Source organism: Pseudophryne corroboree, chromosome 1, assembly GCF_028390025.1.
Source record: "Pseudophryne corroboree isolate aPseCor3 chromosome 1, aPseCor3.hap2, whole genome shotgun sequence".
In the NCBI taxonomy this organism is placed as follows: domain Eukaryota; kingdom Metazoa; phylum Chordata; class Amphibia; order Anura; family Myobatrachidae; genus Pseudophryne; species Pseudophryne corroboree.
In genome coordinates this window covers 114,930,167-114,945,870 of record NC_086444.1, presented here as the reverse complement: position 1 = coordinate 114,945,870, position 15,704 = coordinate 114,930,167, and the positions used below count along the sequence as shown (strand labels likewise).

Sequence of the window (15,704 nt, the reverse complement as noted above, 5' to 3'; positions counted from 1 at the left end):
AAACTACAGTCGTGACACATGGATCTCAATGCTGATGCTGGAAACCCAAACACCGGGATCCCGGGCCTGCTGAGGGTCAGGCCATGGGGGAAGGGGGGGTTAGGTTTAGGCTGCTGGTGGGGAGAGGGTTAGGGTTAGGCACCACCGGGGATGGTTACTGTTAAGGTCCCTACACACTGGCCGATGTGTGTGGCCGATATGAACAATCTCGTTCAGTAATGAACGAGAAATTGTTCATATCTTTCAGTGTGTAGGCACCAATGATGAATGATGCGCGGCCCCACGGTTGTTCTTCATTGGTGGCGGGTCATTTATACCTGCAAGCCAATATGGACAATATTGTCCATATTAGCATGCAGGGCTATGGGGCCAGGTGATGTAAGGGAGTGAAGAAACGTCACTCCCCCCCGTCACCCCTTCCGCCACCGGTTTGGCCGTATTGCCTGTCGGGCACCTCGGTGGCTAATCGGCCAGTGTGTAGGGCCCATTAGACTTCTGTGTTTCTATGTTACTAATTCAAATATTAGACTTGGAAAGGATTTATGTGATAAAGCTACATGTGGCCTATAATAGGGGGTAAATTAGACCTGATCGTAGCAGTAAATTTGTTAGCAGTTGGGCAAAACCATGGGGCTGATTCAGACCTGATCGATGCTGTGTGTTTTTGCACAGCAGCGACCAGGCCTGAACCGCACATGCGCCGGCGCCGCAGTGCACCGGCGCATACCCAACAGCCAACGGCTGTCTCAGCCCTACGATCACCTCTGCCTGATTGACAGGCAGAGGCGGCCGCTGGGCGGAGGGGGTGGGCCAGCGCCATTGGGGGGGGGCGCGGCGGCTGTGTGACATCACACGCAGCTACTGCGACCCGAGCAGCGACGAGTAGCTCCCTGCCAGTGTGCTACTCTTCAAGTATAAAAGCATCGCCGTTGTGCAATGCTTTTGTACTGGTGCGACGAGGCAGGGACTGCCATGCGGGGCTGACTAGCCCTGTGCTGGACGTCCCCCCGCATTTCAGGGAAGCTGATCGTAGATCTGCTAAATTTAGCACATCTACAATCAGGTCTGAATTAGCCCCCATGTGTACTGAAGATGGGGCAGATATAACATGTGCAGAGAGAGTTAGATTTGGGAGGGGTGTGTTCAAACTGAAATCAAAATTGCAGTGTTAAAATAAAGCAGCCAGTATTTACCCTGCACAGAAACAATATAACCCACCCAAATCTAACTCTCTCTGCAAATGTTATATCTGCCCCACCTGCAGTGCACATGGTTTTTCCCAACTGCTAACAAATTTGCTGCTGCGATCAGTTCTGAATTACCCCCATAGTCTACCTGAGGTCCTGCCGAATTCTCTGCCTGCCTGCAAAGTCGATATCCGCTACCTAAAACGGCTGCAACTTAGATGACCCCCTTTATCTAATTGCAAATAATACATTTTGGTTTTATTGCCTTTGCTTTTTTGCCAGAAAAACCTGACTAAAAATACAGTACTAAAACTGAAATACCCTAGGGCTGTTTCCTATACAGCAGCACAGTCATGTATAAGGGACAGGTAAAAGTTTAACCCTGGAAGGGCAATGGAATACATAGTGCTCGTATGATGTTTACTAGAAGGGTGACGAGACAGACAGTTTGGTATCATTGTCCCTTCAAGGGGGATGAGACAGACAGGTCACCCACATTGAGCGACAAACCACATATGAGGAGGTCACATTTCTCAGAAGTGAAACCACATCACTTATTCAATCCTATATATGTTTGAAAGAAGAGTATCCGTTCACAAAGAACAAAGAGATCACTAAGAATGAAGCACATTGTTTTCCTTTCTGTGTTGTCCTTCTACTTTCATATCCGTGGATGTAAGTAAACTTAGAGTTAGTGTCATTTTTTAAATACTCTGGATGTTACTGTAGCTTGTACAAATGGTTTCATTGCACTTTTTTCTTGCATTACCGTTTAAAAGAGAATATGGCATATTATGCTACACAGAGATTATTATTTGCATTTATTAGTAGGGGTGGGAAATACTATAAGAAGAAACATTACAGGTCAAGCTCAAATTTTTACAACGCGGCATACAATATACGGTTGTCATGCCCATCAATCAACCATCATTTCTGCCAAACAACATATAAACATATTTCTGCCACATAACATAGAAAATATCATAACTGCTGTGTTATAAGTATTCAACACATAAAATATGTATACAAATTGGCATATACTGTATGAATCATACCCTATTAAAAAGTACAAAACACTTATTTTCTATTTGTAAATCCATCTATCTATCTATCTATCTATCTATCTATCTATCTATCTATCTATCTATCTATCTATCTATCTATCTATCTATCCATCCATAAAACACTATGGGGGGTATCCAATTAGCCACAGTTAGTTATTACCACGGCTGATTGTCCAGCCGGAGTTATCCTATTAGCCCCGATAAGGGCAGGAGAAACCAAATCCCTGGGAACAGCACATTTGCATTTTTTACCCGAAAACACACAGGTTTCACTGAACCATCTGTTTTTCACACCCGATATTTCTTCACCTCTAATTGGATACCCCCCTATAACTTAGTGATAAGTCAGCTACATTTTCCTTTATTATATCTTGCCCCTTTTTTTGCAATTGAGTCTTTTTTTTATGGACAGATATGTATGCCATTTTGCCATTTCCCTTGTCCTTTAAACCTGTATTGATGACTCTCATTGTAGAAAAGCCTCTCTTGAACTTACCTCAGGTTCCTGTGCTGTACTTAACCACCTCATGCACTGTACTGTAGTACACCAAAATGGTATGCAGTTACTGTGTCAGTGTCATTATCTTAATATTGACATTTCCCAGAAGCATACGGTTAGCATTAGGGCTTATGTTAGGGCTGGTGTTCCCGATGGAGTTGGGGTTAGTATTAGGGCTACCATTAGAATGAGAAGAAAACTAGTATGTTGATTTTCTAGCAATGCTAATATAACATCTATGTTAACATGGTCATTGTTGACGTCATGAACATGTCGACATCAAACGTGTTTGACACGCTCATGCGACATTGTCACTATCCAATATATATACCGATCATTTGTCTGCTAAAGCCAGGGGCTGCAACTCCCTTTTAATTTGTCTGTAACTATTGTATCAGCTGCCCTAGAAACAGATCTGAGTCTTTTTTCTGGAATAAAAGCATTTTATGACTAAATGACATAGGCGGCGGGATGTAATGGAGTCTGAGACTGCCGGAGGTGCGGGATGCCGGCTGATCTCGGACATATTTTTAAAGGGGCAATCACTTACAAGGCATGGTTTAGCCTTGTAAGTGTTTGCCCCTTTAAAAAAATGTCTGAGATCGCCGGCATCCCGCACCTCTGGCTATCTCAGACTCCATTACATTCCGCCGAGGGCCTTATGTATCAAGAGTGGAGAAGTTGCCCATAGAAACCAATAAGCTTTGCAGTAGCTTTTATCAAGTACAGTCTATAAAATGATAAGTAGTTGCTGATTGATTGCTATGATCACTTTCTCCACTGGTTCACTTATTTTCACTGCTTGATACATCAACCCCGTAGTGCAGTGGTCCTCAAACTGTGTACCATGGCACCTTGGGGTGCCTTGGGAGACTTCAGGGGTGTCCCAGATTGGTGTTCCAGGGCCAATTCAAATTATTTATGGTCAACATAATAGGCAAAACCAGGTATTTGTCAATCAGAAAATATGTAGACAAACAGAAGTGAATCCAGTCCCTCACTACACAATTGAACCTAAGGATGATTTATAAACACAATTTACTTTGGGAACCACTGCCATTATGCCATAGTCTATCTCTACACCATGATACTCCTACCTTTATCTTAATATGTATAAGAAGAGTATTCAATTCTGTGGGTAGTGCAGCTGGTTATAGCTATGATGCCATGTTACGCACATATCAGGAAATTACAGTAGTGCCAATATTGCAAGTTTATGTTTTCTGGAGATGGAGATAAATATCTCCTCTCCAGTGACAGTTGCAGCACAGCCCAAAATTCCAACAGTGGAGACACACCAACTGCCAGTGAGTCCTGAACAGCAATGTCTGGCAGTGTTTGGGGTGACAGTTGGTGTGGCTCTACTATTTGAATTGTGGACTGCTCTACAACTGCCACTGGAGAGGAGATATTTATCTTCATCTCCAGAAACATAAATATCATATTTTCCAGCTTTTATGAAATAATTACGTTTTATTAAATATCCCCCTCTACTCCTTGCATACTTGCTTTTCACATCCAGAGTCTAGCATAAGGCCAGAGTCTACTCGCTTCAAGAGTGGAGGGGGGCACACGAAGCCAGCACACAGGCTTTCTTCTCTCTTAAAATGCCCCTGAAGCAGGGTCTTTTCAAATTGCATATTACTAGATAGGTATAATTATACAGGATCCGCTTCAACTGTGTTGAATCAACTGTATTAACCAGTAGAGATCATGACACTAATGTACTTACACTTTGATTTGTGCATTTGACGGAAATAGCATAGATTAACAGATATGAATACAATTAACTGGGGACATATATGACTCAACATATGATATGCAGGAAATAAGCATCTGCATAACATATAACCGAGTGTGGTCATGAAGGGTAGGGCAATACAGTGTTGGACTGGCCCACAGGGGTACATGGGGAACCCCCTGTGGGCCCAGCTACTTAGGGGCCCACCTCTTCTTCCAGGTATCAGGTTCCAGACTGTGCTCTTAAATTATACATATATTACCTTATACTGCACAGGACTTTGGTCTATTTTTTACAGTGCATTTCTGTTATTATCTGGTACATTGTCACGTAGGCACTAGCAGTGTTTACTATATATACAAGGTGATTCAAAGACGCAGTGCCCCCTTTTGTTTCAAAAACTCTGCTGAAAATGGGAAAACTCAATACTCCAGTAAGGTATGAGTGAGATGGGCTATCTTTTAAGGTATGTACCAAACATGGGCGCCATCTTGACTCTAAGTCAGTTTTCCCATTTTCAGGACAGTTTTTGAAACAAAAGGGTGTACTGCGACATTTGAATCACCCTGTATATATTTATCAAGGGGCCCAGACCATTCACTCTCTAATGGTTAGGCAAACCAATGTGATGGCTGGCCACACCCCTTATGGATACTGGCCACACCCCTAAACATGGGCCCCTACCACTGCATTCCCCCGGTGGGCCCTTCATGCTCAAGTCCGACCCTGGCGCAATATGCATAGACTAACCTTTGTAGACACTGTAAATTTTGCACAACTACCCTCTCCTTTGACCCCAGTATCGCTGTGTTTTGATTCCCTACTCCGGTGCCGCCGGAAGTACCTGGTCATATAGGCGGGGCAATGAATTGTCAGGCTGGCACTTTTTCTTGCTGCTCATCGAACACAGCTTTGCTCCATCTGTACATATACTAGTAATTGGAAGATGTCAGGTTGCTAATTGTGAGCTACTCTTTTGTTATGTAACATTCACAGCCTACTTTAATCTACAGATGAGTGTATGGATATTATTGGAGGAAATGAGGTTGTTCCACACTCCAGACCGTATATGGCTTACATCACAACGCCAGTTAAGGATAAAAAGTCATTATCATCATGCGGAGGAGCTCTCATTAAAGCAAATTGGGTGCTAACTGCAGCACATTGCGTTTTGTAAGTATGTTACACATGCCTTGCCTAGATGAGCTTACAGTCTAATATTAGGGCTGGGTACACAGAAAAACAAAATATATGACATGCCTTTCTAATATGCTATGATCCAAATCTACAATAAAATCTCTGCAGAAAATGAAATGACAACTGAATTCAAAAATTTACATTTACATAAATAAATATTGCCCACCCAGGGGTGTGGCCAAATATGTAAATAATGGTTACTGTTGGGCTGTGTTAACCAATTATGCCCTAATTACAGATATGTCATCATACATGTTTGTTCTTTTTCGCGCCAAATAGTACCACTGCTTGCTGTGCCACAGACTTTGTGACTTAATTGCGCCAATCGTTGTTCTCCTTAAAATGTGCACCTTATTTGAACTACTAAAGCGACAAAACTACTTTGCAGGCATACCCAGGGCTGTAGCAAGGGTGGCTCCGGTGGAGCGTGAGCTCCGGGCGCCAAAAAAGTTAGAGGGCGCGCTGCCCTACCCTTCCTGTTGGCCACTGGCAGCCACAGAGCAGCAGGAGGAGGGGGCGCACACTGAGTCGGACTCTGAGACTAGGTAGGGAACAGGGCAGGCCAGAGGGGACAGCAGAAGACACGGTCTGCCGGCACATGCCGGAGCTCTGCTACCCTCTTTATATGTCTCACTGTCACAAGGAGATTGACAGGAAGAGGTCGTTTGTGGGTGGCAACTGACCGTTTACAGGGAGTGTCCGGAAAAACGCAGGTGAGAGCAAGTGTTTTCAGGGAGGGTGTCTGACGTCAGCTCTAGTCCCAATCAGCCTGTTCTCATCGCACTGGAAGAGTAAGTCCTGGTCTGCGCAGAGACTGCACAAAATCAGTTTGTACAGCTCTGCTACACATGCAATCGGCCACTTGCACAGCGAAAAAACACTCCCCCTGTAGGTGGCGACTATCTGATCGCAGGGCTGCAAAAATCGCTGCCCAGTGATCAGATCTGAATGACCGCCCCCATATTCTGCAGCACTCTAGAGAGAATATTTTGCCATTCACATCAGTCCCTGACCCATGGGAGCTTACAATCTATGGGGGTCATTCCGAGTTGATCGCTAGCTGCCGTTGTTCGCAGCGCAGCAATCAGGCTAAAAATCGGCAATTCTGCGCATGCGTATAAGGCGCAGTGTGCACGTGCGACGTACTTTCACAAAAGCCGATGCAGTTTTACACAAGGTCTAGCGACGCTTTTCAGTCGCACTGCTGATCGTTGAGTGATTGACAGGAAGTGGGTGTTTCTGGGTGGTAACTGGACGTTTTCGGGGAGTGTGTAAAAAAACGCAGGCGTGCCAGATAAAAATGCAGGAGTAGCTGGGGAAACGGGGGAGTGGCTGGCCGAACGCAGGGCGTGTTTGTGACGTCAAAACAGGAACTAAATAGTCTGAAGTGAACGCAAGGTAGGAGTAAGTCTGCAGCTACTCTGAAACTGCACAATTTTTTTTTGTAGCAGCGCCGCGATCCTTTCGTTCGCACTTCTACTAAGCTAAGATACACTCCCAGAGGGTGGCGGCTTAGCGTTTGGACTGCTGCTAAAAGTAGCTAGCGAGCGAACAACTCGGAATGAGGGCCTATATCCCTTACCCCCCCATCTCAACACACACACACACACACACACACACACACACAATTTTTGTTGGGAACCAATTAATTAGTATATTTTTGTATTGTGGGAGAAAACCGGAGTACCCGGAGTAAAAGCACACAAGCCCAGGGAGAATATACAAACTCCACACATGGTGGGAATCGAACCCATGACCTCAGTGCTGTGAGGCAGTAATGTTATCCATTGCACCGTCCTTACTGCCATGCCCTTATAATATTGTTGCAAGCGTTTGGCACACACTGACCCTATTCTAAACATTGGCTGCACCCAAAGGAAACTTTCGCCCTGAGCTCCACAAGATGTACAGTAGTTGGTTAGTTGGCCGCCAATTCAGTTCAGGAAAGTGGGCGTCAAAACATAAACTTGCTCTGGGCATACCATGACCCCTGGGGCTGGCAGTACTTGTACTTCTGTGTGCTACAAAGTTGCAAATCTGGCTAGAAAAGGTTCCAATGAAAGTTGCCACAGCCATTCTTCCTGCCAGTTCTTACCTAGCGTCTCTGTTACACTGTGAGCGGCTTTGTATGTGGTTACAATCTGACTAAGACACAATATTTAGGAAAACGTGTGCTTTGCTACACGAGGAGGAGCGTTTAGGCAAAAATGTTGAAAGTGGTGTGTGGCACTGTGTGCTACTGTGCAGATTACATGGTGCTAATACTCAAGGGAAGCTTCATTCCATGTTCCAAGATGGCCACGAGGCTACTACTAAGCATGCACAGAGCCATCTTGTGACTGTGAAGAGTGCCATAGTGGTAGACAGTTGTTATTCACTTAGCTCCCTTCAGACCTGCATTTATTAGTGATCCACAACGTTTTCCAGCACCCTGCAACACTACCCGGTGCCTACATATATTCATCGGCTTAGATGTTTCGTCACTGGCTTGTGAGCTGTATGACACCCTGCTTCGCTCAACTACCAATGTGTATAACAGTGAGTACGGCTGTATCTGCTTTATCTCTAATAAAACCACTCCACTGTAAAAGTTTATGGGCTATTCGTAGTTGTAAGCTATCCACTGGTGTGTACAGTAACTGCTACATACTCATGCTCAGTGGTGCAAGCAGAAGTTTTTTCTTAGTGGTACTGATAGTTAAAATGGGTGTGGTCATGTGTCATGGGGGCGTGGTCACACAAAATTAGGGGAGTTGCTATATGACAATAGGGGCATGGCCACATTAGGCCACACACCATAATGCCCCTTACACATTATGCCAAACACTGTAATGCCTTACATATTATACCACACACCGTAATGTCTATTACATATTATGCCACACACAGTTATGCCACTGACACCATTTTATGTCCTACACACAAAAATGCCCCTTATAAATTATGCACCAGTGGAGGGCTGATGGTACTGCGTACCACCACCAAATTTCTTAATGGTAGTCCGTACCACCCCATACCACCCTACTTTCAGCACTTCTCATTCTTGTACACACATATTTCCAACAGGGTATGGCAGAGCCGTAACAGGGCTTTAATGCACCACTGTTCCGGCCCTGCCTCCATTTCTCATGAAGTCGCGATGACGCGCATATGGGGCGGAGGCAGCCAGCACACGGAAGTACAGCAGTGCATAGAGTGTCTAGAAGACACTCTGTTCACCTTTATACATTGCAGGGTGCCTGCCTGTAGCATCCAAAGGACACTATGGGGGGAATTCAAATGTTTGAAAAGTCGGTTGGGTGTCTGTTTTTTCCTGTCTATCAGATAGAAAACACAAACACCCAACTGACTTTTCAAACAATTGAATACCCCCCTATTGGTGGCACTGACGCTGTTTTACTAGGTGCAGGATGCGTTCCAGTCACCCTGTTAGGCAAAACCAAGTGCCGTGGGGAGGTGGTGATCGCACATTCCTGATTACGTCACTGGGTTAATGGCCCAGGCAGGACTGAGCACCCACCTCAGATTCAAACCCAGTGTGTACAGGTATGTGGCTCTTAGGAGACATTACAGTATCTGAGGCAAGTTGTAGCCTTTATGCTGAATAGTCTAACAACATAGCAATTTCATCAGGGTCTAATGCAACACATAGGTAAGTGTTGTGTTCAGGCTTACCCTGAATGTACTGTATTTCACAAAAATTCTAGTAATGTTGCTGTTGTATGCGCCTGTTGCTAAATGTAATGGAGAAGCAGCAAGACAAATTCAGAAGCTTAATTACATATCTCATATAGGAGAATGGAAGTGGAAAATTCTGCGCACCATAAACTTAAGCCTTAAAAAAGCATGGCCTAGCGTAAAAAGGGGGCTTTTTCATCACTCTGGGGGTATGCCTGGGGCTCACCCATGCACTAAGATGTCATGTGCATGCCATGCAGTGTAATGATGAGCCAATGCTTCATCAGCCTCCTCCTGACGGGACACCAATACTTGTAGGCAGGACAGCGGTACAGTGTCTCATAAAGTGGGACTGTCTTGCCAAAAATAGGAAGGTTGGGGGAGTGGGGGTATATAATTACCAAATTGATGTTGGCATTGGACAAATCAAAGAAGTACAGTCCTCCAAAGCAGCTTTTAAGGATGGTATCTGCAGCTAAGTGAAATAGATAGCAGTTTGGAGAGATTACTTGACACGGCTGCCAACACGATGCCTTGCCAAAGTAACTTTGTTTCTGCTTTTCCCACTTATTTTCAGTTGCAATGATATGGTGAGTTAGGTGGTCTTGTATTTAAGTATAAACAATTTAAAACATATTAGTGTCCATTTAAGATTTTATTACCATTTAACCTGAACTGATTTACATTTTTTGGTTTCCAGTGGGACTAAGACGAAGGTTACCCTCGGTGCCCACTCTCTGACAAAGGACACACAGCAGCAGCAGCAGATATATGGGATCAAACGGTTTATTCAACACCCTTGTTTTGATCATAAAACAAAAGTTAATGACATTCAACTTGTACAGGTGATGATGATGACATAATTAGATATTATAATAAAGTACCAACCTCTTCATTTTGTTCATGTAATAAGTGGTCTCCTGTATGTGTTGACAAAAAAAACAAAACAATGAAAGCTTAAAAATCTGAGATAAAGGCCGCAATGTTTGGGCTGAAATCATGTTTAACCTATTACTTCTCTAGTTCTTAATGATATTACTGAGGCACCTGGCAAGAAATGCCTCATTTGCCGCAATTATTAGGGGAGGGCCCACAGTATCAAGACTGGCTGCCCAGACCTGAAGTAGCTATATATATAGATATATCCTTGCATCTGGCTGTGTATCTGGGTGGTCCGCCGACTGCTCGTACACTTACTGCAGAGGCCGCCAGTGACTGACATCTTAACTAGGTGGGCACATTTTAATGCCTGTCCAGTTGTGATGTCAGGCAAGTGGCATCGGCCTCAACACATCGGGCGGATATTGTTAAGTCTGTATGCACTTACCAATTGTTAGTTAGGTCAGCGGATCAGCCGAATTGCTGACCCATTGGCCCGGTGTGTACCCAGCTTTACCTAGGGGCACTGAGATGGGAGCAGATACAGAGTATCCAGGTGTCTCTGGGGACCCAGGTATACTACTTAGGCATAACCACACCACCGTTTGCACGCACAGCATTCACAAAGGGCAACCAACCCATTTGATTAATTGGATGGTTGCATCATCCCATCTGATGCGCTGCACTTCAGGTGGGATGATGCCATGGACAAGGCAGTGTTGTTACATTAAGCATGTAACATTATATTGCAATGTTGTATGGCGGATCGTGTAGTGTGTACGTTGCTGTGGTATAATGGTATATCACATTGCTGTATCGCTAACTCCCCACATCTGTATGTACCCAAGTTTAGAAAACCCTAACATCGTTGTTGTCATCGCAACTCTATAGTGCTATGCACTTCTAATCAGAATAATTATAGTAAACTCTGGAATCTAACAAAGAGCAAAATTGAGGTGCTTAGCATAATTTTTGGAAAAAATATATGGGCCTACCAACCGCGACCAAGTGATCTAACCTGATGGGTACCTAACACTAAGGTTCAAGGTTGGTTTTGCCCAAAAATTATGCTAAGCACCTCTTTTTTGCTCTGTGTTTGCACAGTTTATTATAATTATTCTGATTAGTTGTGCTTAGTACTATAGAGTGCGCATCTGCATTTTCTCTTTTCTGTGTGGAACTTCAAGCATGATAGCACCTCTGATTGTGTTTGGAATTAGGGTGTGCAGTCCAAGGAGCCCCCCCATATATTTGTCATTGCAACTCAGACAGATATACCTCAGCTAATCTTTCATCTGTGCTTATTTTTTATATAAAGTTAATTTAAATATTATATAACAAATTGGAAATCAGCTTATGAATTATTAACATTAATAAAAAAATATACGTATTATTTTTGTATGATGGTACATTTTAATATATCTGATTAAATGAAGAATGCTGGGAGGTATAATATGGTTTTTTTACCCAACGAATTTACATGTGGGTTTCTATGTTGCAGCTAGAAAAACCTGCAAAGCTGAACAAGATTGTGGCACTTCTATCTCTTCCAAAAAATGAAGAAAACATCAAGCCTGGAACAATGTGCAGCACGGCCGGATGGGGACTGACTAAACAGAAGACAATGTCAGATGTTCTTCGACAGGCTAATCTGACAGTAGTAGACAGTGTAAAATGCAGTAAAATATACAGTAAACAAAAAGGCAAGCCGCAAATAACCAGCAGCATGATATGTGCAGGGCCCCTTAAGAGACACAATGATGACACATGCCAGGTAAGAGTTAATGATTTTACACTAGGTGATATCTCTCTACTGTATATAAGGGTGTATTTAGCAAGCAAATTTTCAAAATAAGTCATGCAGAAACGAACGTCTACAATCAAAACCCTCCCCTTCTGCAACCTAACTATAACTCTCCCCCTAGTGCCTAACACTAACCCTGCTCTCCTACAGCCTAACCCTAACACTCCCCCTAGTGCCTAATACTAACCCTTCTCTCCTTCAGCCTCGCCCTAAAACTCCCCCTAGTGCCTAACACTAACCCTCCTCTCTTACAGCTGTGGTCGCAAGATAAATACGAGATATGCCAGGATCAGATGAAAAAGCACATATGGTTTATTCGCATCTAGGCCTAGATGGGTGTCTGAGAGCGCGCAGGCTCAGAGAGACAATTTGGTTTACAGGGCTCACAGTTTATAGAGCAAACAATACACATTACATCAGAAATGGCTACACGACAGAGAATACAATCCATCTTTATTACTGACATCCAGACACGATACTTATTCTTAATTATGAGCATGGAAAGATCCCCGGGCAGTCACTTAGGGGCCACGAGTTAGTAATAGAGCACTGTCCACCACTCTTAGCCCCCTAATGACGGAAAGAGGCCCTTTTTAGCAAGTCATGCACAGAAAGCACAATTAGCAGAAAACAGGTGCAGGGAGAGATGAACACTTTTATATACTGTTCAGAATACATGTTGCCGGCACCCAGAGCCGTAACTAGACTTTTTGGTGCCCTGTGCCAGAGAGAGAAATGTCGCCCTCCACCTCCCCCACATTTTCCCAACAGGGACATAAGGTCAGAGCCGGCCCTAACCAATATGATGCCCTAGGCAAGATTTTGGCTGGTGCCCCCCTAGCACCACCGCTGGTTCCGCCTCTGACCTTGCACCTCTTTCCCAGCACCATCACCCCTCACCCATAGCAGTCCTTATTTTGGGGTTTGTACCCCCTATATTTTAAATAGGAACAGTTCGCACATTTAGCGCACAGCCCAAAAAGGGGTGTGATTTTGATGGCAAGGGGCATGGCCACACAATAGTAACCCCAATTCCAATTACGCCACATAGTACTGCAACTTTATTCACATTTTATCATGCAATAGTGTCCATAATTCATATTACATCCCACAGTAGTATCACTTTACCTTATAAACGTTACTCCTCACAGTAGAGCCCCTTATTCACATTACATCACACTGAATTGCTCCTTATTCACATTACACCACACCCTATTGCTCTTTATTCACATTAGATGAAACAGTAGTGTCCTTTCTATACGCAACGCCACATAGTAGAGCACCTTATACACATAATGCCACACATTAGTAATGGATTTATACACATAATTCCACACAGTAATGCCCCTTACACATATGAGACACATTATTAATGTCCTTATAAACATAATTCGCCTTAAACATTATGACAACCTTTATTAATGCCCTTTTACACATAATGTCCCTTACACATATGCCGCACATCATTAATGCCCTTATACACATAATGACATGTATAGTGCCCCCTACACATTTGCTGCACATTATTAGTGCCCCTATACACATAATGACACACATACAGTAGTACCCTGTTACACATATGCCGCACATTATTAATGCCCTTATACACATAATGACACACATAGTGCCCCTTACACATATGTTGCACATTACTAGTGCATTTTTACATGACACACATAATGCTCCTTACACATATTCCGAACACTACTGCACAACTAACCCACTCACATGCACACAACACTCACACTGCCACTAACACTGTGACCTCTGCCTCTGCTTGGATACAGATGTGTCCTCACAAATCTTGCATCAATGCTAACGTCAGGCACCTTTTTTTTATGAAAATTCATCTAATGTGCATTGCTATGTGGCTAGGATGCACAAGCAGCTTCTGCTGATTAAAATGATATGCAGCATGCCTATATACTGTGTGAGACTGTGGCTGTATCTTCATATGAAATGCTACACACAGAATATAGACATGCCGCATATCATTTTAATCAGCAGAAGCTGCTGATGCCCCTAGGCATATCAAATGCCCTAGGCAATTGCCTAGTTTGCCTATAGCTATGGCCGGCTCTGCATAAGGTGCATGCCTCGTGGGTAAGGGGCATGCCAAGATTTATCCCAGAGAAAGCCCATGCTATGATGCCCTTTCCCACATTTTATATATACACTGCAAGAAAATGGATTTGGACACAAATCCTCTTTACACCACATTCATGCACTTAACTTGAGAGCTTGTTGTTATTCAGTTACAATACCCTTTATTTCTCTGACGTCCTAGTGGATGCTGGGGACTCCGTAAGGACCATGGGGATTAGCGGCTCCGCAGGAGACTGGGCACAAAAGTAAAAGCTTTAAGACTACCTGGTGTGCACTGGCTCCTCCCCCTATGACCCTCCTCCAAGCCTCAGTTAGATTTTTGTGCCCGAACGAGAAGGGTGCACACTAGGTGGCTCTCCTGAGCTGCTTAGTGAAAAGTTTAAGTTTAGGTTTTTTATTTTCAGTGAGTCCTGCTGGCAACAGGCTCACTGCATCGAGGGACTAAGGGGAGAAGAAGCAAACTCACCTGCGTGCAGAGTGGATTGGGCTTCTTAGGCTACTGGACATTAGCTCCAGAGGGACCGATCACAGGCCCAGCCATGGATAGGTCCCAGAGCCGCGCCGCCGGCCCCCTTACAGAGCCAGAAGACAGAAGAGGTCCGGAAAATCGGCGGCAGAAGACGTCCTGTCTTCAACAAGGTAGCGCACAGCACTGCAGCTGTGCGCCATTGCTCTCAGCACACTTCACACTCCGGTCACTGAGGGTGCAGGGCGCTGGGGGGGGGCGCCCTGAGACGCAATAAAAACACCTTGGATGGCAAAAAAAATGCATCACATATAGCTCCTGGGCTATATGGATGAATTTAACCCCTGCCAGAATACACAGAAAAACGGGAGATAAGGCCGCCGAGAAGGGGGCGGAGCCTATCTCCTCAGCACACTGGCGCCATTTTCCCTCACAGCTCCGTTGGAGGGAAGCTCCCTGGCTCTCCCCTGCAGTCACTACACTACAGAAAGGGTTAAAAAAGAGAGGGGGGCACTAATTACGCGCAGTATTAAATAATACAGCAGCTATAAGGGGAAAAACACTTATATAAGGTTATCCCTGTATATATATATATATAGCGCTCTGGTGTGTGCTGGCAAACTCTCCCTCTGTCTCCCCAAAGGGCTAGTGGGGTCCTGTCCTCTATCAGAGCATTCCCCGTGTGTGTGCTGTGTGTCGGTACGTTTGTGTCGACATGTATGAGGAGAAAAATGATGTGGAGACGGAGCAGATTGCCTGTAATAATTATGTCACCCCCTAGGGGGTCGACACCTGAGTGGATGAACTGTTGGAAGGAATTACGTGACAGTGTCAGCTCTGTATAAAAGACAGTGGTTGACATGAGACAGCCGGCTACTCAGCTTGTGCCTGTCCAGACGTCTCATAGGCCGTCAGGGGCTCTAAAGCGCCCGTTACCTCAGATGGCAGATATAGACGCCGACACGGATACTGACTCCAGTGTCGACGGTGAAGAGACAAATGTGACTTCCAGTAGGGCCACACGTTACATGATTGAGGCAATGAAAAATGTTTTACACATTTCTGATAATACGAGTACCACCA

At 44.4% G+C, this 15,704-nt stretch overlaps 1 protein-coding gene across 1 annotated transcript in view; it reads left to right on the top strand.

Annotated features, from left to right (window-relative positions):
• Window positions 1-1,797: 1,797 nt before the first annotated feature.
• LOC134972877 (granzyme A-like) overlaps window positions 1,798-15,704 on the top strand; it is a 43,765-nt gene continuing 29,858 nt past the window's right edge. The window contains exons 1-4 of the mRNA XM_063946504.1: window positions 1,798-1,862; window positions 5,505-5,664; window positions 10,067-10,211; window positions 11,747-12,019. Coding sequence (XP_063802574.1) covers window positions 1,808-1,862; window positions 5,505-5,664; window positions 10,067-10,211; window positions 11,747-12,019 — 633 coding nt within the window. The 5' untranslated portion in view covers window positions 1,798-1,807. The remainder of the gene's footprint in view (window positions 1,863-5,504; window positions 5,665-10,066; window positions 10,212-11,746; window positions 12,020-15,704) is intronic.